The sequence below is a fragment of the Pantherophis guttatus genome, chromosome 1 (assembly GCF_059756535.1).
Source record: "Pantherophis guttatus breed Tessera chromosome 1, ASM5975653v1, whole genome shotgun sequence".
Lineage (NCBI taxonomy): Eukaryota > Metazoa > Chordata > Lepidosauria > Squamata > Colubridae > Pantherophis > Pantherophis guttatus.
In genome coordinates this window covers 181,204,959-181,217,330 of record NC_142063.1, presented here as the reverse complement: position 1 = coordinate 181,217,330, position 12,372 = coordinate 181,204,959, and the positions used below count along the sequence as shown (strand labels likewise).

General features: G+C 39.5%; 1 protein-coding gene across 9 annotated transcripts in view; it reads left to right on the top strand.

Annotated features, from left to right (window-relative positions):
* Positions 1 to 12,372, top strand: part of UBE2F (ubiquitin conjugating enzyme E2 F (putative)) — a 178,856-nt gene that overhangs the window by 80,068 nt on the left and 86,416 nt on the right. For 8 of the 9 annotated variants that reach the window (XM_087885707.1, XM_034426200.3, XM_034426196.3 and 5 more), the window contains one exon: positions 9,531 to 9,601. In XM_087885707.1, coding sequence (XP_087741833.1) covers positions 9,531 to 9,601 — 71 coding nt within the window. Of the gene's footprint in view, positions 1 to 2,708; positions 2,919 to 9,530; positions 9,602 to 12,372 lie in introns of all 9 variants that reach the window. The other variant, XR_015732083.1, reaches the window with a different exon arrangement.

Genomic DNA, 12,372 nt, shown 5'->3' with positions numbered 1-12,372 from the left:
AACTTCTTGAGTTCACCTATTTTGCCCTATCTGTCCCATTGTTTCCCCTCTCTTTTCTCTTTCTCTTGTTTTACCATTATTAACCTCCATGTAATCATTTTGTAAATCAAAGACCTGGACTCTTCTATTTTGCCCTATATTTTCTAATATTTTCCAACCTTTTTCTCTCTTTTTTGTCATTCCACTATTAATCCCAGTGTAATCATATAAGCTTTTTGTGTTTTTTCTATTCCATCTCTCTATCCACCTTTGTCTCTTCCCATCCTCTTTATTTTTCCCATTGTTAATTTCAATCTCCTTTTTATTGTTACTGTCCTCATATTCAGTTAATTTTACATAATTAATCACATTGTCTTTGTCTTCTTCTTTGTTTTCAGTCTCTGCATCTTGTATTTCTGTCTTTAAATCTTTGTCAGATTGAACGTGTTGTATTTCAGTTATTAAGTCCTCAGATTTCGATTTTCCATGCAACAATGTCTTCATTTCCCTTATTTCTGTTTTCAAAGTCGAATACATCATTGTAATCATCTCTCTGATTTCTTGCTCCATTTTACTCTTTCCAAATTAGTCTTATTCCAATTTTAAAAGTCTCATTAAAGATTTCTTTTTCTTTCTTCCCTCCAAAGTCAAGCCGTTTGCAAACAGAAAATTCCTCCCCCAAAGTTCTCACCACTATTATCTCAAACAGAGTTCAGAATTTTCCAAAACAAAAGTTACAAGTTGCATCGTTCTTTTCTTCCTGAAGATGTCTCTCTACAATCCACAATTCTTATAGGTAATTTAACATGGTATCCATTTTGTATCAGTTAACAATTTTAATAGTTTCTTTTCTTCTCTTTCACTTTAAAAATATCCACTCAATCTAGTCCAGTCCCAATTAAGCAATACTTCTTCTCTCTCTTTTTTTTCTTTATATTTGTTCAATTTATAAAAACACTTCTATTACAGGGGCTTATTTCAGTTCTCTTTTGTTTATCTTAACCTTCAAAAAAGAGGAAAAAAGGATCTGCTTATGTTTTCCAGTCCTTTTTCCATATTTAGGGTTATTCTAATCTTTGATGTTCTCCAAATAATTTCCTTCCAAAAGTCAATTTTCTTTTTGGGTTTTTATCCCTTTAAATTCGGCTTCTGACCTCCTCTTTTTCCCCCTGTGCCCTTTAGCCGCTAATTTCTTGCTGGGGTTTTTCCAAATTTAAAAGCTTTTTAGTGCTGTTATTTCATCTGGGTTGGCTGTCACTCACCCAACTTCAAATCTCCGTTCCTTTCACCGCTTCTGCTCGTTGCTTGGCCTGGTTGCCCCACCTTTGTGACGGCCGCAATAGCTGCCGCCCCTGCTGTCGATTTAGAGAGAAATTCCTCTGACCTTTGAGGAACTTGCCTGTTCCTCTCAGTCTCCGAGGTGCCTCTCCTTCATCCCTGGTCCAAAGACCGCTCGACAGTGGTTTGTCAGTCTGGGTTTTCGCGGAGCTCATCGGAGCCCGCTAATTCCCTGACTGTCTCGCCACAACGCTTCCGGTGATCCTCAACATTCTTCTTTCTCATACAGAGATACATTAAAACAGTGGTGGGATTCACCGGTTATAACAACTGGTGCGCATGCATGCCAAACTTGCGCTTCCGTGCATGCTCATTACGATCAAAGGTTACCTTCTACTGAATCCAGAGTAAAACAGCTGAGGTGCAGCAAACCGCTCTGCTGCGCCTATCAGCTGGGCTTAAAACAAAAGAAATATAGGTAGGTTATAGTGCGACCATCTGATCTCAGCTGATTGTTGGAGCTACCGGTATGCCCGAACCGGTGAGAACCAGCTGAATCCCACCCCTGACATTATCTATTTATTTAATTTTAAAAATACTTTAAATAAGACAATATTCCAAATTTAACTGTCCCTTTAGTCCATCTTTTTAACTTTCTCATTCATGGTAATCATGGTAAGCATTTTGCTTTTAATTCTTTATCTTTTTATAAATTTTATTAAAAGTTTTACAAAGAACATAAAATTAACATATACTAATGAAATGCAGAAAAGAGAAAAAAAAAGTTCAGAAAGAAGAAAAGAGACTTCCAATTTTCTTTGCAATAAATATACTGTAAATACAATTATAAAATTATCTCTTACTCTAATTAGAAAACTTATTATTTTATATTATGCAGATTTTTTTCTAATCATTAAAACCACAAATCATAAGCACATTTTTTTCCATGAAAAAAGTCTATAAGGAATTTCCAGTTGCTTTCTCTTTAAGTAAAGAAGTTAATTTAGCCATTTTGCAATTCCATCATTTTCACCATATTACCGTTTTGTGTATTATTGAACTTTTTCACTTTTCAACATATAAGTAGTCTTGCTACAATTCTTTTACGTCTTTATAACTGGTTCATTCCTTTTTACTTTGTTCTTTCCTGGATCAAAGATACAACAGTCATTCATATGGTCCTAAGTGCTCTGCTTCTCTGAAAGTCACTTTACACTTTAAATTTGCTCCATTTAAGTTGCTTTACAAATTGGATCATGTAGATTCAATAGGCTTCATTCAGGGCTTTGAACATGGTGTCTTCTTCTGGGCCTCCTGGTGCTCCACTTTAGATTCTGCAGGCTTCCTCACTTCCCTGGAGCTCATGTGAACTTATTCAGAGAAGCTCTGTTAGTTCATGCATATTGCCCAAATGTTGGCCTTTCCTCTCTATTATCCCCACTGTTTTGCAGAGACATGATAGGTTTGCCATATGTCCACTTGGAAGACTTGAAGCAGGGGTTCCCGACCCCCAGGCCATGGACCAGCACCAGTCCACAGCAAGTCATGAACAAGTGCAAGCCCGATCTGCACACATGCAGGATCCAGGCAGCAAGTGAAACCACACACCCCAAGCCATGGAAAAAACACTCTCCACGGAACCCGTCCTTGGTGTCCAAAAGGTTGGGGGCTGCTGACTTGAAGGATATTTTTTCAGTACTGTAATTATATGGATTAGTGGAAGTAGCCTTTTAAGGGTATCCAGTACATTTCCTTTTTTTTTTTTTAAATTTGATTTATATGCCGCCCTTCTCCGGAGACTCAGGGCGGCTTACAATGCGTTAAGCAATAGCCTTCATACTTTTTGTATATTTATACAAAGTCAGCTTATTGCCCCCACAAACTGGGTCCTCAATTTACCTATCTTAGAAAGGATGGAAGGCTGAGTCAACCTTGAGCCTGGTGAGATTCGAATTTACAGTAATTGCAGACAGCTTGTGTTAATCACAATGCTTTCAGTCTGCTGAGCCACCAGGCCCCTTAAAGGCTATGTTGTTTTTCAGGGATATTTTTCAGTACATACTATTTGAAAAGTTGCTCTATGAAATGAATAAGATAAATATATAAAAACATTGATACTTTTTGTAAATGAGATCATCAGAATGTAGTAGTAGTGTAACTCATCTTTTCTGCATCCTACCAAATCTGAAATGCCTTACAAGACGTTGAATTTTTTTCCCCCTGAACTAAATGTGGTTTGGCTCATAAAAAAGATGTCAAATATTGCTTAAGCTATCAATCAAATGATTTGGGTACTCCAATTCACTATTCCAAAATATCTCCTTTTTTGCAATAATTAAAGTGCATTTACTTTCAGAAGTCTTTTCCAACACTCACATTGTTTCTAGAATTGCAGAGGCTGCAAGGGCATTGAAGCTAAACAATGTATATATCAAGTATTTTTAATACCATTCAGCATTCTTCATAAATTATAAAATCTCAAAAGCTTTAAATATGTTATTACTTGATCATTAAGATTAATGATCCCAGTATGTCCCTTACAGAAAATGTATTGTTGGCCATTTTAAAATAAGTTCTTGCTCCAGTGTGTCAATTTCTCATGAAAGAAAAAAAATCAAAGTTTTGCCTAATAATGCCCAAACATGTTTAACTTCCACCTGTGCTGGGAAAATAGGAAAATTCCTCCTGAAGTTAAAATGCATTCATATTTTGAATCCAATAAAAAGCTATAGACACAGCAAGATCAAATCGTTTAAGCAATTAAATCTGAACCTTTTCACATGCCATTTGACACATCCCGGAATGAATGATTCATGATTCAAATTCACAGGTATCTGGCTCATCAGTAGGGAATGTGAGAAAGATCTAGGTATCCTAATGGACAACCACTTAAGTATAAGCCTGCAATGTTCCACAGCTGCCAAAAAGACCAATTCAGTCCTAAATTGCATCAATTGAGATATAGTTTCAAGATCACATGAAGTGATAGTATCTCTTTATACTGCACTGGTGAGACCACACTTGAAATACTGTGTCCAATTCTGGTCCCCACAATATCAAAAAGGTTTTGAAGCTCTACAGTGTAGAGAAGAACAACAAATATAATAAGTCTGGAGTCTAAATTATGCGATGAATGCTTGTGGGAACAAGATATGTCCAGTCTAACAAAGAGAAAGACTAGGGATGATATGATAGCAGTCTTCCAATGTCTTGAGGGTTTGTCACAGAGAAGAAGGGATTGACCTATTCTTCAAAGGACCTGAGGACAGGAGAAAGAGTAACAGGTAGAAGTTTACTAAAGAGATCCAATCTAGGATTAAGGAGAAATTTCCTGACAGTGAGAACAATTAATCCATGGAATGGTTTGCCACCAGAAATTGTGGGTGCTCCATCACTTGAAAATCTCCAGAAGAGATTGAACAACCATTTGTCTACAGTGGTAAAGGGTTTCCTGCTTGAGCTGGGGGTTGGACTAAAAGACTTCCAAGGATCCTTCCAACCCTGTTATTTTATGTCAGTGAGAAAGAAAATGACTGGGAAGATATAGGAGAGATTACTTTGATTTTTTAAAATATAATTAAATATAATTCAGATTCAAAATAAACAGCATAGCAGTGTAAACACTAATAACTAAGCAAATCCTTAAGGGGGGTTCAGAATAAAAAACTGGGAATTTATTTTATTTATTTATTAATTTTATTTCTATACCGCCCTTCTCCCGAAGGACTCAGGGCGGTCTACAGCCTAATTAAAAACACAACGACAGACAATATTTAAAAATAATTAAAATTATTAAATAATAGGCCCAATTTATAAAACCCCAAATTTAAAATCCCAATTAAAACCAATTAAAATCTTATATTGATAGCCCAGCCTGGCGGAACAACATGGTTTTGAGGGCACAGCGAAATACACGGAGATCAGAGATTTTGCGAATTTCGGGGGGGAGTTCATTCCAAAGGGCAGGGGCTCCCACAGAGAAGGCCCTCCCCCTGTGTGTCGCCAGCCGACATAATTTGGCCGATGGCACCCTGAGGAGACCAGACCCTCTCTGTGGGAGCGGACTGGCAGGTTGGAGGCTACTGGTGGCAGAAGACGGTCTCGAAGGTACCCAGGTCCAATGCCATGGAGCGCTTTAAAGGTGGTAACCAACACCTTGAATCGCACCCGGAAGATCACTGGGAGACAGTGCAGCTCACGCAGGAGGGGTGTCACATGGGCACAACGAGTTGCGCCCATAACCACCCGCGCGGCCGCATTCTGGACCAGCTGGAGCCTCTGGGTGCTTTTCAAGGGGAGCCCCATGTAGAGAGCATTGCAGTAGTCCAGTCGGGAGGTGACAAGGGCGTGAGTTACTGTGCGCAAGGCGTCACGGTCCAGAAAGGGCCGCAACTGGCGGATCAGGCAAACCTGATAGAAAGCCCCCCTGGCCACGGCCGTCATATGTTCTTCTAAAGACAGCCGATTGCGAGCCCTCTCTGTGGGGGGTAAAGACTCACCCCCAATAGTCAGCGATGGTACCAGCTGACTATATTGCGGCGCCGGAAACCACAGCCACTCGGTCTTGGAGGGGTTGAGCCTGAGTCTATTTCTCCCCATCCAGACCCGCACGGCCTCCAGGCAATGAGACATCACATCAAGGGCATCGTTGGGGTGGTCTGGGGTTGAGATGTACAGCTGAGTATCATCAGCGTACAGATGGACTCTCACCCAAAACCACGGATGATCTCACCCAGCAGCTTCACATAAATGTTGAACGGAAGGGGCAAGAGGACCGACCCCTGCGGCACTCCCCATGCAAGGCGCCTCAAAGTCGACCTCTGCCCCCCTGTCAACACGAACTGCGAGCGGTTGGAGAGGAAGGAGGAGTACCACGGCAAAACGGTGCCCCCTATTCCTAACCCCCTCAACCGCTGCAGCATGATACCATGGTCGATGGTATCAAAAGCCACTGAGAGATCTAACAGGACCAGGACAGAGGAGCAACCCCTGTCCCGAGCCCTTCAGAGATCATCCACCAACCAATGCCGTTTCTGTGCTGTACCCCTGCCTGAAGCCCGACTGGTATGGGTCCAGATAGATAGCTTCATCCAGGTGCCCAGGCAGTTGTCGTGCCACCACACTCTCAACAACCTTCGCCATGAAACGAAGGTTGGAGACCGGACGGTAATTGGCTAATTCAGCCAGGTCCAGGGAAGGCTTCTTGAGGAGGGGCCTCACCACCGCCTCTTTCAAGGCAGCGGGAAAGGCACCCTCGCTCAGAGAAGCACTTATGAACCCCTGGAGCCAGCCTCGTGTAACCTCCCGGGAGGCCAGTACCAACCAGGAGGGACACAGGTCCAATAAACATGTGGCGGCACTAATCCTACCCAGAACCCTGTCCACATCCTCGGGAGCCACAGGATCAAACTCCTCCCAGATATCGCAGTCAGTGACCTAAAATTTAAAACAACATTCTTCAGAAGAGAGAGAAGTTATAATATTTCCCCCTATGGCTAAAAAAAAGTAGACACGTATTAAATCTCTTTCTAAAAGCCAAGGAAAAAGTTCCATTCAGATGTCTGTGGCCATCTGAAAATATATTCATTTTCTAAACCATGAAGGGCTTTAAACCAGCACCTTGAATTGCACTTAAGAGTCAAAAAGGAGCCAGTGCAGTTTTCAAATTATTAAAGGGTTATATGGGTGTACTGAAGCATGCCTATAACTAACTGGGTTGCTGCATTCTGGATCAGTAACAGCTTCCACATGCTATTCAGAGTCACTTCTATGTAGAATAAAAGCTAGAGGTGACTAAGCCATGACTGACTATGTTTAGTGCCCACCATTCCAGGAAGGATTATAATTTTTGTACAAGATACTCTTAACCATAGTTGCCATTTGCTCATCAAGCAAGTGCTGTAACTCGGGAGGATCCCCAAGTTACACAACAATTCTACATGGGGGAGTATTTCTTTGTTTAGAACTGAACATGAGAACTGTTCTAAGTCGGACGGTTTATGAACTCTAAACCTTTGCACCTTATTAGTATTAAGCCTCAACGTATACCTCTGGTATATCAATTTTAAGGTATCTTGGAGCACTTGGACACCATCAGTTCATTCACTCAAAGTCAGAGTATAAAGTTGGGTGTCAGGAGTGGACAGGTGATACCTGACCATGAGTTGATGGATGATTTCACCTGGTGACTTCATGTAGATGTTGAATATAAATGAAATAAATGTTGATCACTGTGGTATCCTACAACTGAGAGTTTTGCATTAAAGTATTGCATTCTATAAACATTTTCATAGGCCTTTCCTATACAAACCTGTTCATCTTTTTAAAAAAAAACAACAGGTCCTATTGCTTTGTTGGGTTACTTTTTGTTAAAAAGCAGAACTTCAGGGTAAAACTAAAATAAAGGTACAGTTTAAAAAGTAATAAGGCCAAAGGAAAAGTAAGTGAGAAAAGGAAAAAAATAATCACAGCGGTGGAGGAATGGAAAGTGAAGAAGTCAGAATTTACAGAAATGGCAAAAGTGATTTAGTCAGAGAAAAAACAATTTTTTTTCTGAATGTTTGGAAACCTTGCTAAAAGAAAAATCAAATAATCTTCAAAATATGAATTTCACAGAAAAGTAAGATCTGCAAGATTCCTTCCAACCCTATTATTTCTAGGTTCTGTGATCTATGGATCTGAAGATTAAGAAAGTTGTGGATTAAATGAGAGGCTGAAGAGACTTGTATTGCATCAGGGGAATAGGGAAAATAAAATTACAATTATCTGTTGAAAAGCTTGGAAGACATTCATAATATTTAATCTTTCCCTCGTTTAAATTTTTTCACACTTTCTTATTTCTTTCCTTTTTTCTTTTGGTTTGTCTTCTATGAAAAAAAATTATAAATTTAAAAAGATGGGAAGAAAAATCATAAAATTATTTGTAAATTATAAATATTTTAATTCAGTATTAAGTTTGTGATTTTAAAGAAAAATACAAACATTTAAAGCACCTATATTTTTAGCATAGAATGACATTTGTACAAACTTTATTATGAAAAAAACATCATGAATTAATTGTGATCATAATTCAATAAATTTATCCTTCATTGCAGGGTTTTCCGAACTCTTACATTAATTTTTCAGACAAAACAGCAGGAATTGAATCAATTCCTTTAAATCAATTGAATCAGTTTCTTCTGTTGTATCAATTTATGTATGTTAAGGAATATAGACATTAAACCAATAGTAGGATTTGTGCCAAAGAGCTGGTCAGAAGTAATATTTTAATATCAAATGAGTCAATACCTTCATTCCTTCACAATCTACATTTGGTCCCTTAAGCCCATTAAAATTTATGAAAAATTATATTCATCTACTTCATTTAATTGTAATTAAAGCCAATGTTGTTGTTTAATTGTAATCTTAATCTTAACCCACCCGCCCCTGAAGATAATTTGGGTTTCTTATGTTGCAGCACAGAATACTTGTTAAATTTATTTTACCAAGTCATCAAAACTGATTATGAAGATAACCCAAAGGTTTACAATAGACACTGCTAAAATTAGACAATATAAATTGTAGCTGTTCTAGATTTTGTTAGCAAATTTATATTCCAATTGGTACAAATTACCATATTCAGTGGCCAACTTTTTTGTTCGGTTTCTGATGAATCTTATGAAAATCACTCAATAGTGCTTCAGATTAAAACACAATATATAACACATTAGTAATTACAATTCTGCTATAAATTTTTGTATCTTTCCATTCCTTATATTAAACAGAACTATCCTTTGCTTTTAAAAAAAGGATGATTTAGGAATGAAGGTACAGAAGAAAAGTAAGGAGCCAAAGAATGTTTTCATTTTTTCCAAACTTCTAAAGTAAGTTTTAACCAAGCTTTAAGGGAATAGATACTATGTTTAAAGAAGTCAGAAATCACATCATCCTAACCAGAACTGAGCCCAGTGCTAACTTGATTTGTATCCATCAAATATCATTTAGTTTCCTAATAATATGAGTTGGCTTTAAGTGAAAGACATTAAAATGTTTCTAATTTGATATATGTAAACCTTTGTCATGCTTTTGTTAATAATGCATGGTTTGCCCAATACTTTATTTTTATAGCTAAGTAGAAAATTAAGAAAAAATATGTTAGAAGGGGCGGGGATAGGAATTGTCTGTCTTTTATGTATTTTCATGGAGCTGAGATACATAGAAGGTAGGGAGATGAAGAAGGAGCAATTTGCCTTTCATATATAACAAGTTGTAATCTCTGTTTTATTCTTTGACAGCCTCCAAAGGTAAAATGTTTGACAAGAATCTGGCATCCAAATATAACTGAGACAGGGGAAATCTGTTTGAGGTAATTCATTATTTAAATAGTTCAGTTTTCTTTTATTACTATTTTATCAAATATGTACATAAAAGGGGCAGGTGGGTGAAGAGCATATATAAGTTTAAAAAGAAAATGGAATGCCTAATACTTCTAGAGGATTTTTTTTTTTTTGCTTCAGTCTGTTTGATCAACAGTTGAGCAGTTAATTAGCAGCTAATTCAGTGGACAAAAATTATGCAAAAGGTATATTAAGTATAGAGGTAACCATCTACCTGCTTCTACACTCTAGTAATTGTAATTTTTCTAAACTAAAGCATTGGCTTTATCTGATCTTCTTAAATCTATTAATTATTAAATATGCCCTTCTGAAATAGTAAATTACTTTCATCATTTTAAGGAAAGAACAACATTAATTGTATACATTCTTATAAAGAAAAGGACAGAATTTTATGAAAATTAGAAAGTGGTTGAAGAGAGCTGAATGACAGGAAGAAAGTTAAAATAAAGGGAAGGAGTCACTATATAACTTTTAAAAGAGAAAGATCAGATATAAATTTAACAAATGGAAGGAGGGAAAGAGAAAGTGAATGTAACACAGTATACTATTATGTCTTCCTCTATGACTAGGAGAAGAATGTTATAACCATCTTTTGCTTTAAAAAAGAGAAATAAATGTGATAGTTTATAAAATAGACAACCAATATTTTACATGAATGAAAGTGAATATACATGTTCCAGGATAATGTTGCAGAATCTAATCTGGGTTGGCCACCAGGGCCAGAGGCTTAGTCTTCCCAGCTTTCAGACTTGTTTCTGGAGCCCATCTTCAGGGAACTTCTTTCTAGCAGAGTGTATGTTTTGGGCTATTGTGTGTGTGGTATTTATGTGGTGCCTGTTGTATGTGGCTTTTTAGATGTTGATTGGGCTGTTGATGACTGGCTATTAAGTCATTTGCTGTTAAGTCTTCTGCCTTTAAGTACTTGATAAGATGGTGATAAATCAACACTCCTGTTGATTAACGAGGTGCCCATTTCCCTGGCTTCAATCACTTCCCTGGCTGCTCATCCAACAATCTTAATAGCTGCAAAATTGAATGTATATCATTGTTCATTGCAGTGTGAGGCTACTAATGAGTTTGAGTCTCCTTGTCTGACTGCTCGCTAGTGTTCTTGCAATCTGGTCGTTAATTTCCTCCCCAACTGTCCTACATAGAGACAGGCAATCCATGCAGGGGATTCAGTAGATTACATTGGAAGTATCTCCCACCTCCAAGCGATCTTTACAATGCATAATTTGTCCTCGTATGGTAGCCTCTGGGTGGTGTGCAATGTCCACTTGCAGATCTCAGAGGTTGTGTTCTACAGCTTCTGAAATATTTTTGATGTATGGGAGGGTGTGCCATGTGGTTGGTGTTGTACCTTGTTTCTTCCTTTCTCTCCCCACCGCATACATCTTGTAACAAATGATTGTGGGTACCCATTCTTCATGAATTGTTCATGTAGGTGCCCCCAGCTGTTCAGCTTACTGGGTACTACAGTGGGTTCTCACCAGCGGTGGGTTTCTACTGGTTTGCACGAATAATTTGGCCTGGGTAACGGTAGCAACCGCTGGCTGGCCATGCCCCCAAACCGGTCGCCCAGTCACCGCTCACTAACCACACCCAACCCTCACCTCCCAGGCGGCTTGGCTGCCTAAGCTGCCTTCCCATGTGGTGCCTGCCCTGCACCCCAACTGAGTTGCCTCCTCCTGCCTACAGGTAAGTCCCGCTAGCTTCACCCCTCCCCGGAGCTTGCTGCACCCCCCCTCCACAGTCGCCACTGAGCTCGCGTGGCTGGCTAAGCCACCACCGCCTGGCACGGCACCATTCCAGACCGCGCTGACTGCAGCCTAGCTTGCCGTGGGCCCCCCACTGTCCTCACCTGTTGTGACCCAGGCCCAAGTAAGTAGTAGGAAAATCAGTCAGTGAAAAAACAAACAAACTTTATTTGAACAGCTGAGAATTACTTCATTCCCAGCGTCGTTCAACCAAATTAAAGCAAATTCCTCCCAACACAAATTCCTCAGTCCTATCGCAAACCTTGTCCAATTAGGCAAGCTGCCAAAGGCCTTTCTTGGCAAACGTTCAGAAGTCACAGATACAAAAATAAATACAAGACGTAGATGAAGAAGGCGAAGCTACCAACGTTGTTTTCCGGCAAAGCCCAAACGCTGTTGCTGGTCTGTTTTAAGCCTTATGGGAGGGGTCAATCATCCCTTGGCCCTACTCCCAAGTTGTCCTCTTTGCTTGAGCTGCTCTTGGCTTCTGGCAGCTCGTCTCATGCATGCATTAGGAACAGGCTCCTCCGGTTCCTCTGTCTCACTCCTATCAGTTTCTGGAGGCTCTGGAGTGGCCCATGGCCTAGGGGTGAAATGTAAAATTTGTTACTACCGGTTCTGTGGGCATGGCTTGGTGGGAGGGGGGGTAATGTGACTGGGTGGGCATGGCCAACTTTTTTTTTTTAACTTTTCAAAGCAATGTTTTTTGCAAATGCAAAAAAACACCACAACACCACCAACGGACACCACAACACAACGGACCACAACACCACCAGGGTCATGACCTTACCTTCCTCCCATGGCTGATGGCAGAGGGGAAGGCATGCCAGTGCCCACGCGGAACATTGTTGTTAAGGAGGATCACTCCTCGGCCCTAGTCATGTGTTTTCAAGTCCGGACTATTGCAATAGCTTTTCACTCCAAGCAGCCCAGGCTTGAAAACGCATAGCTGGGGCCAAGGAGTGGTCCTCCTTAACAACCTC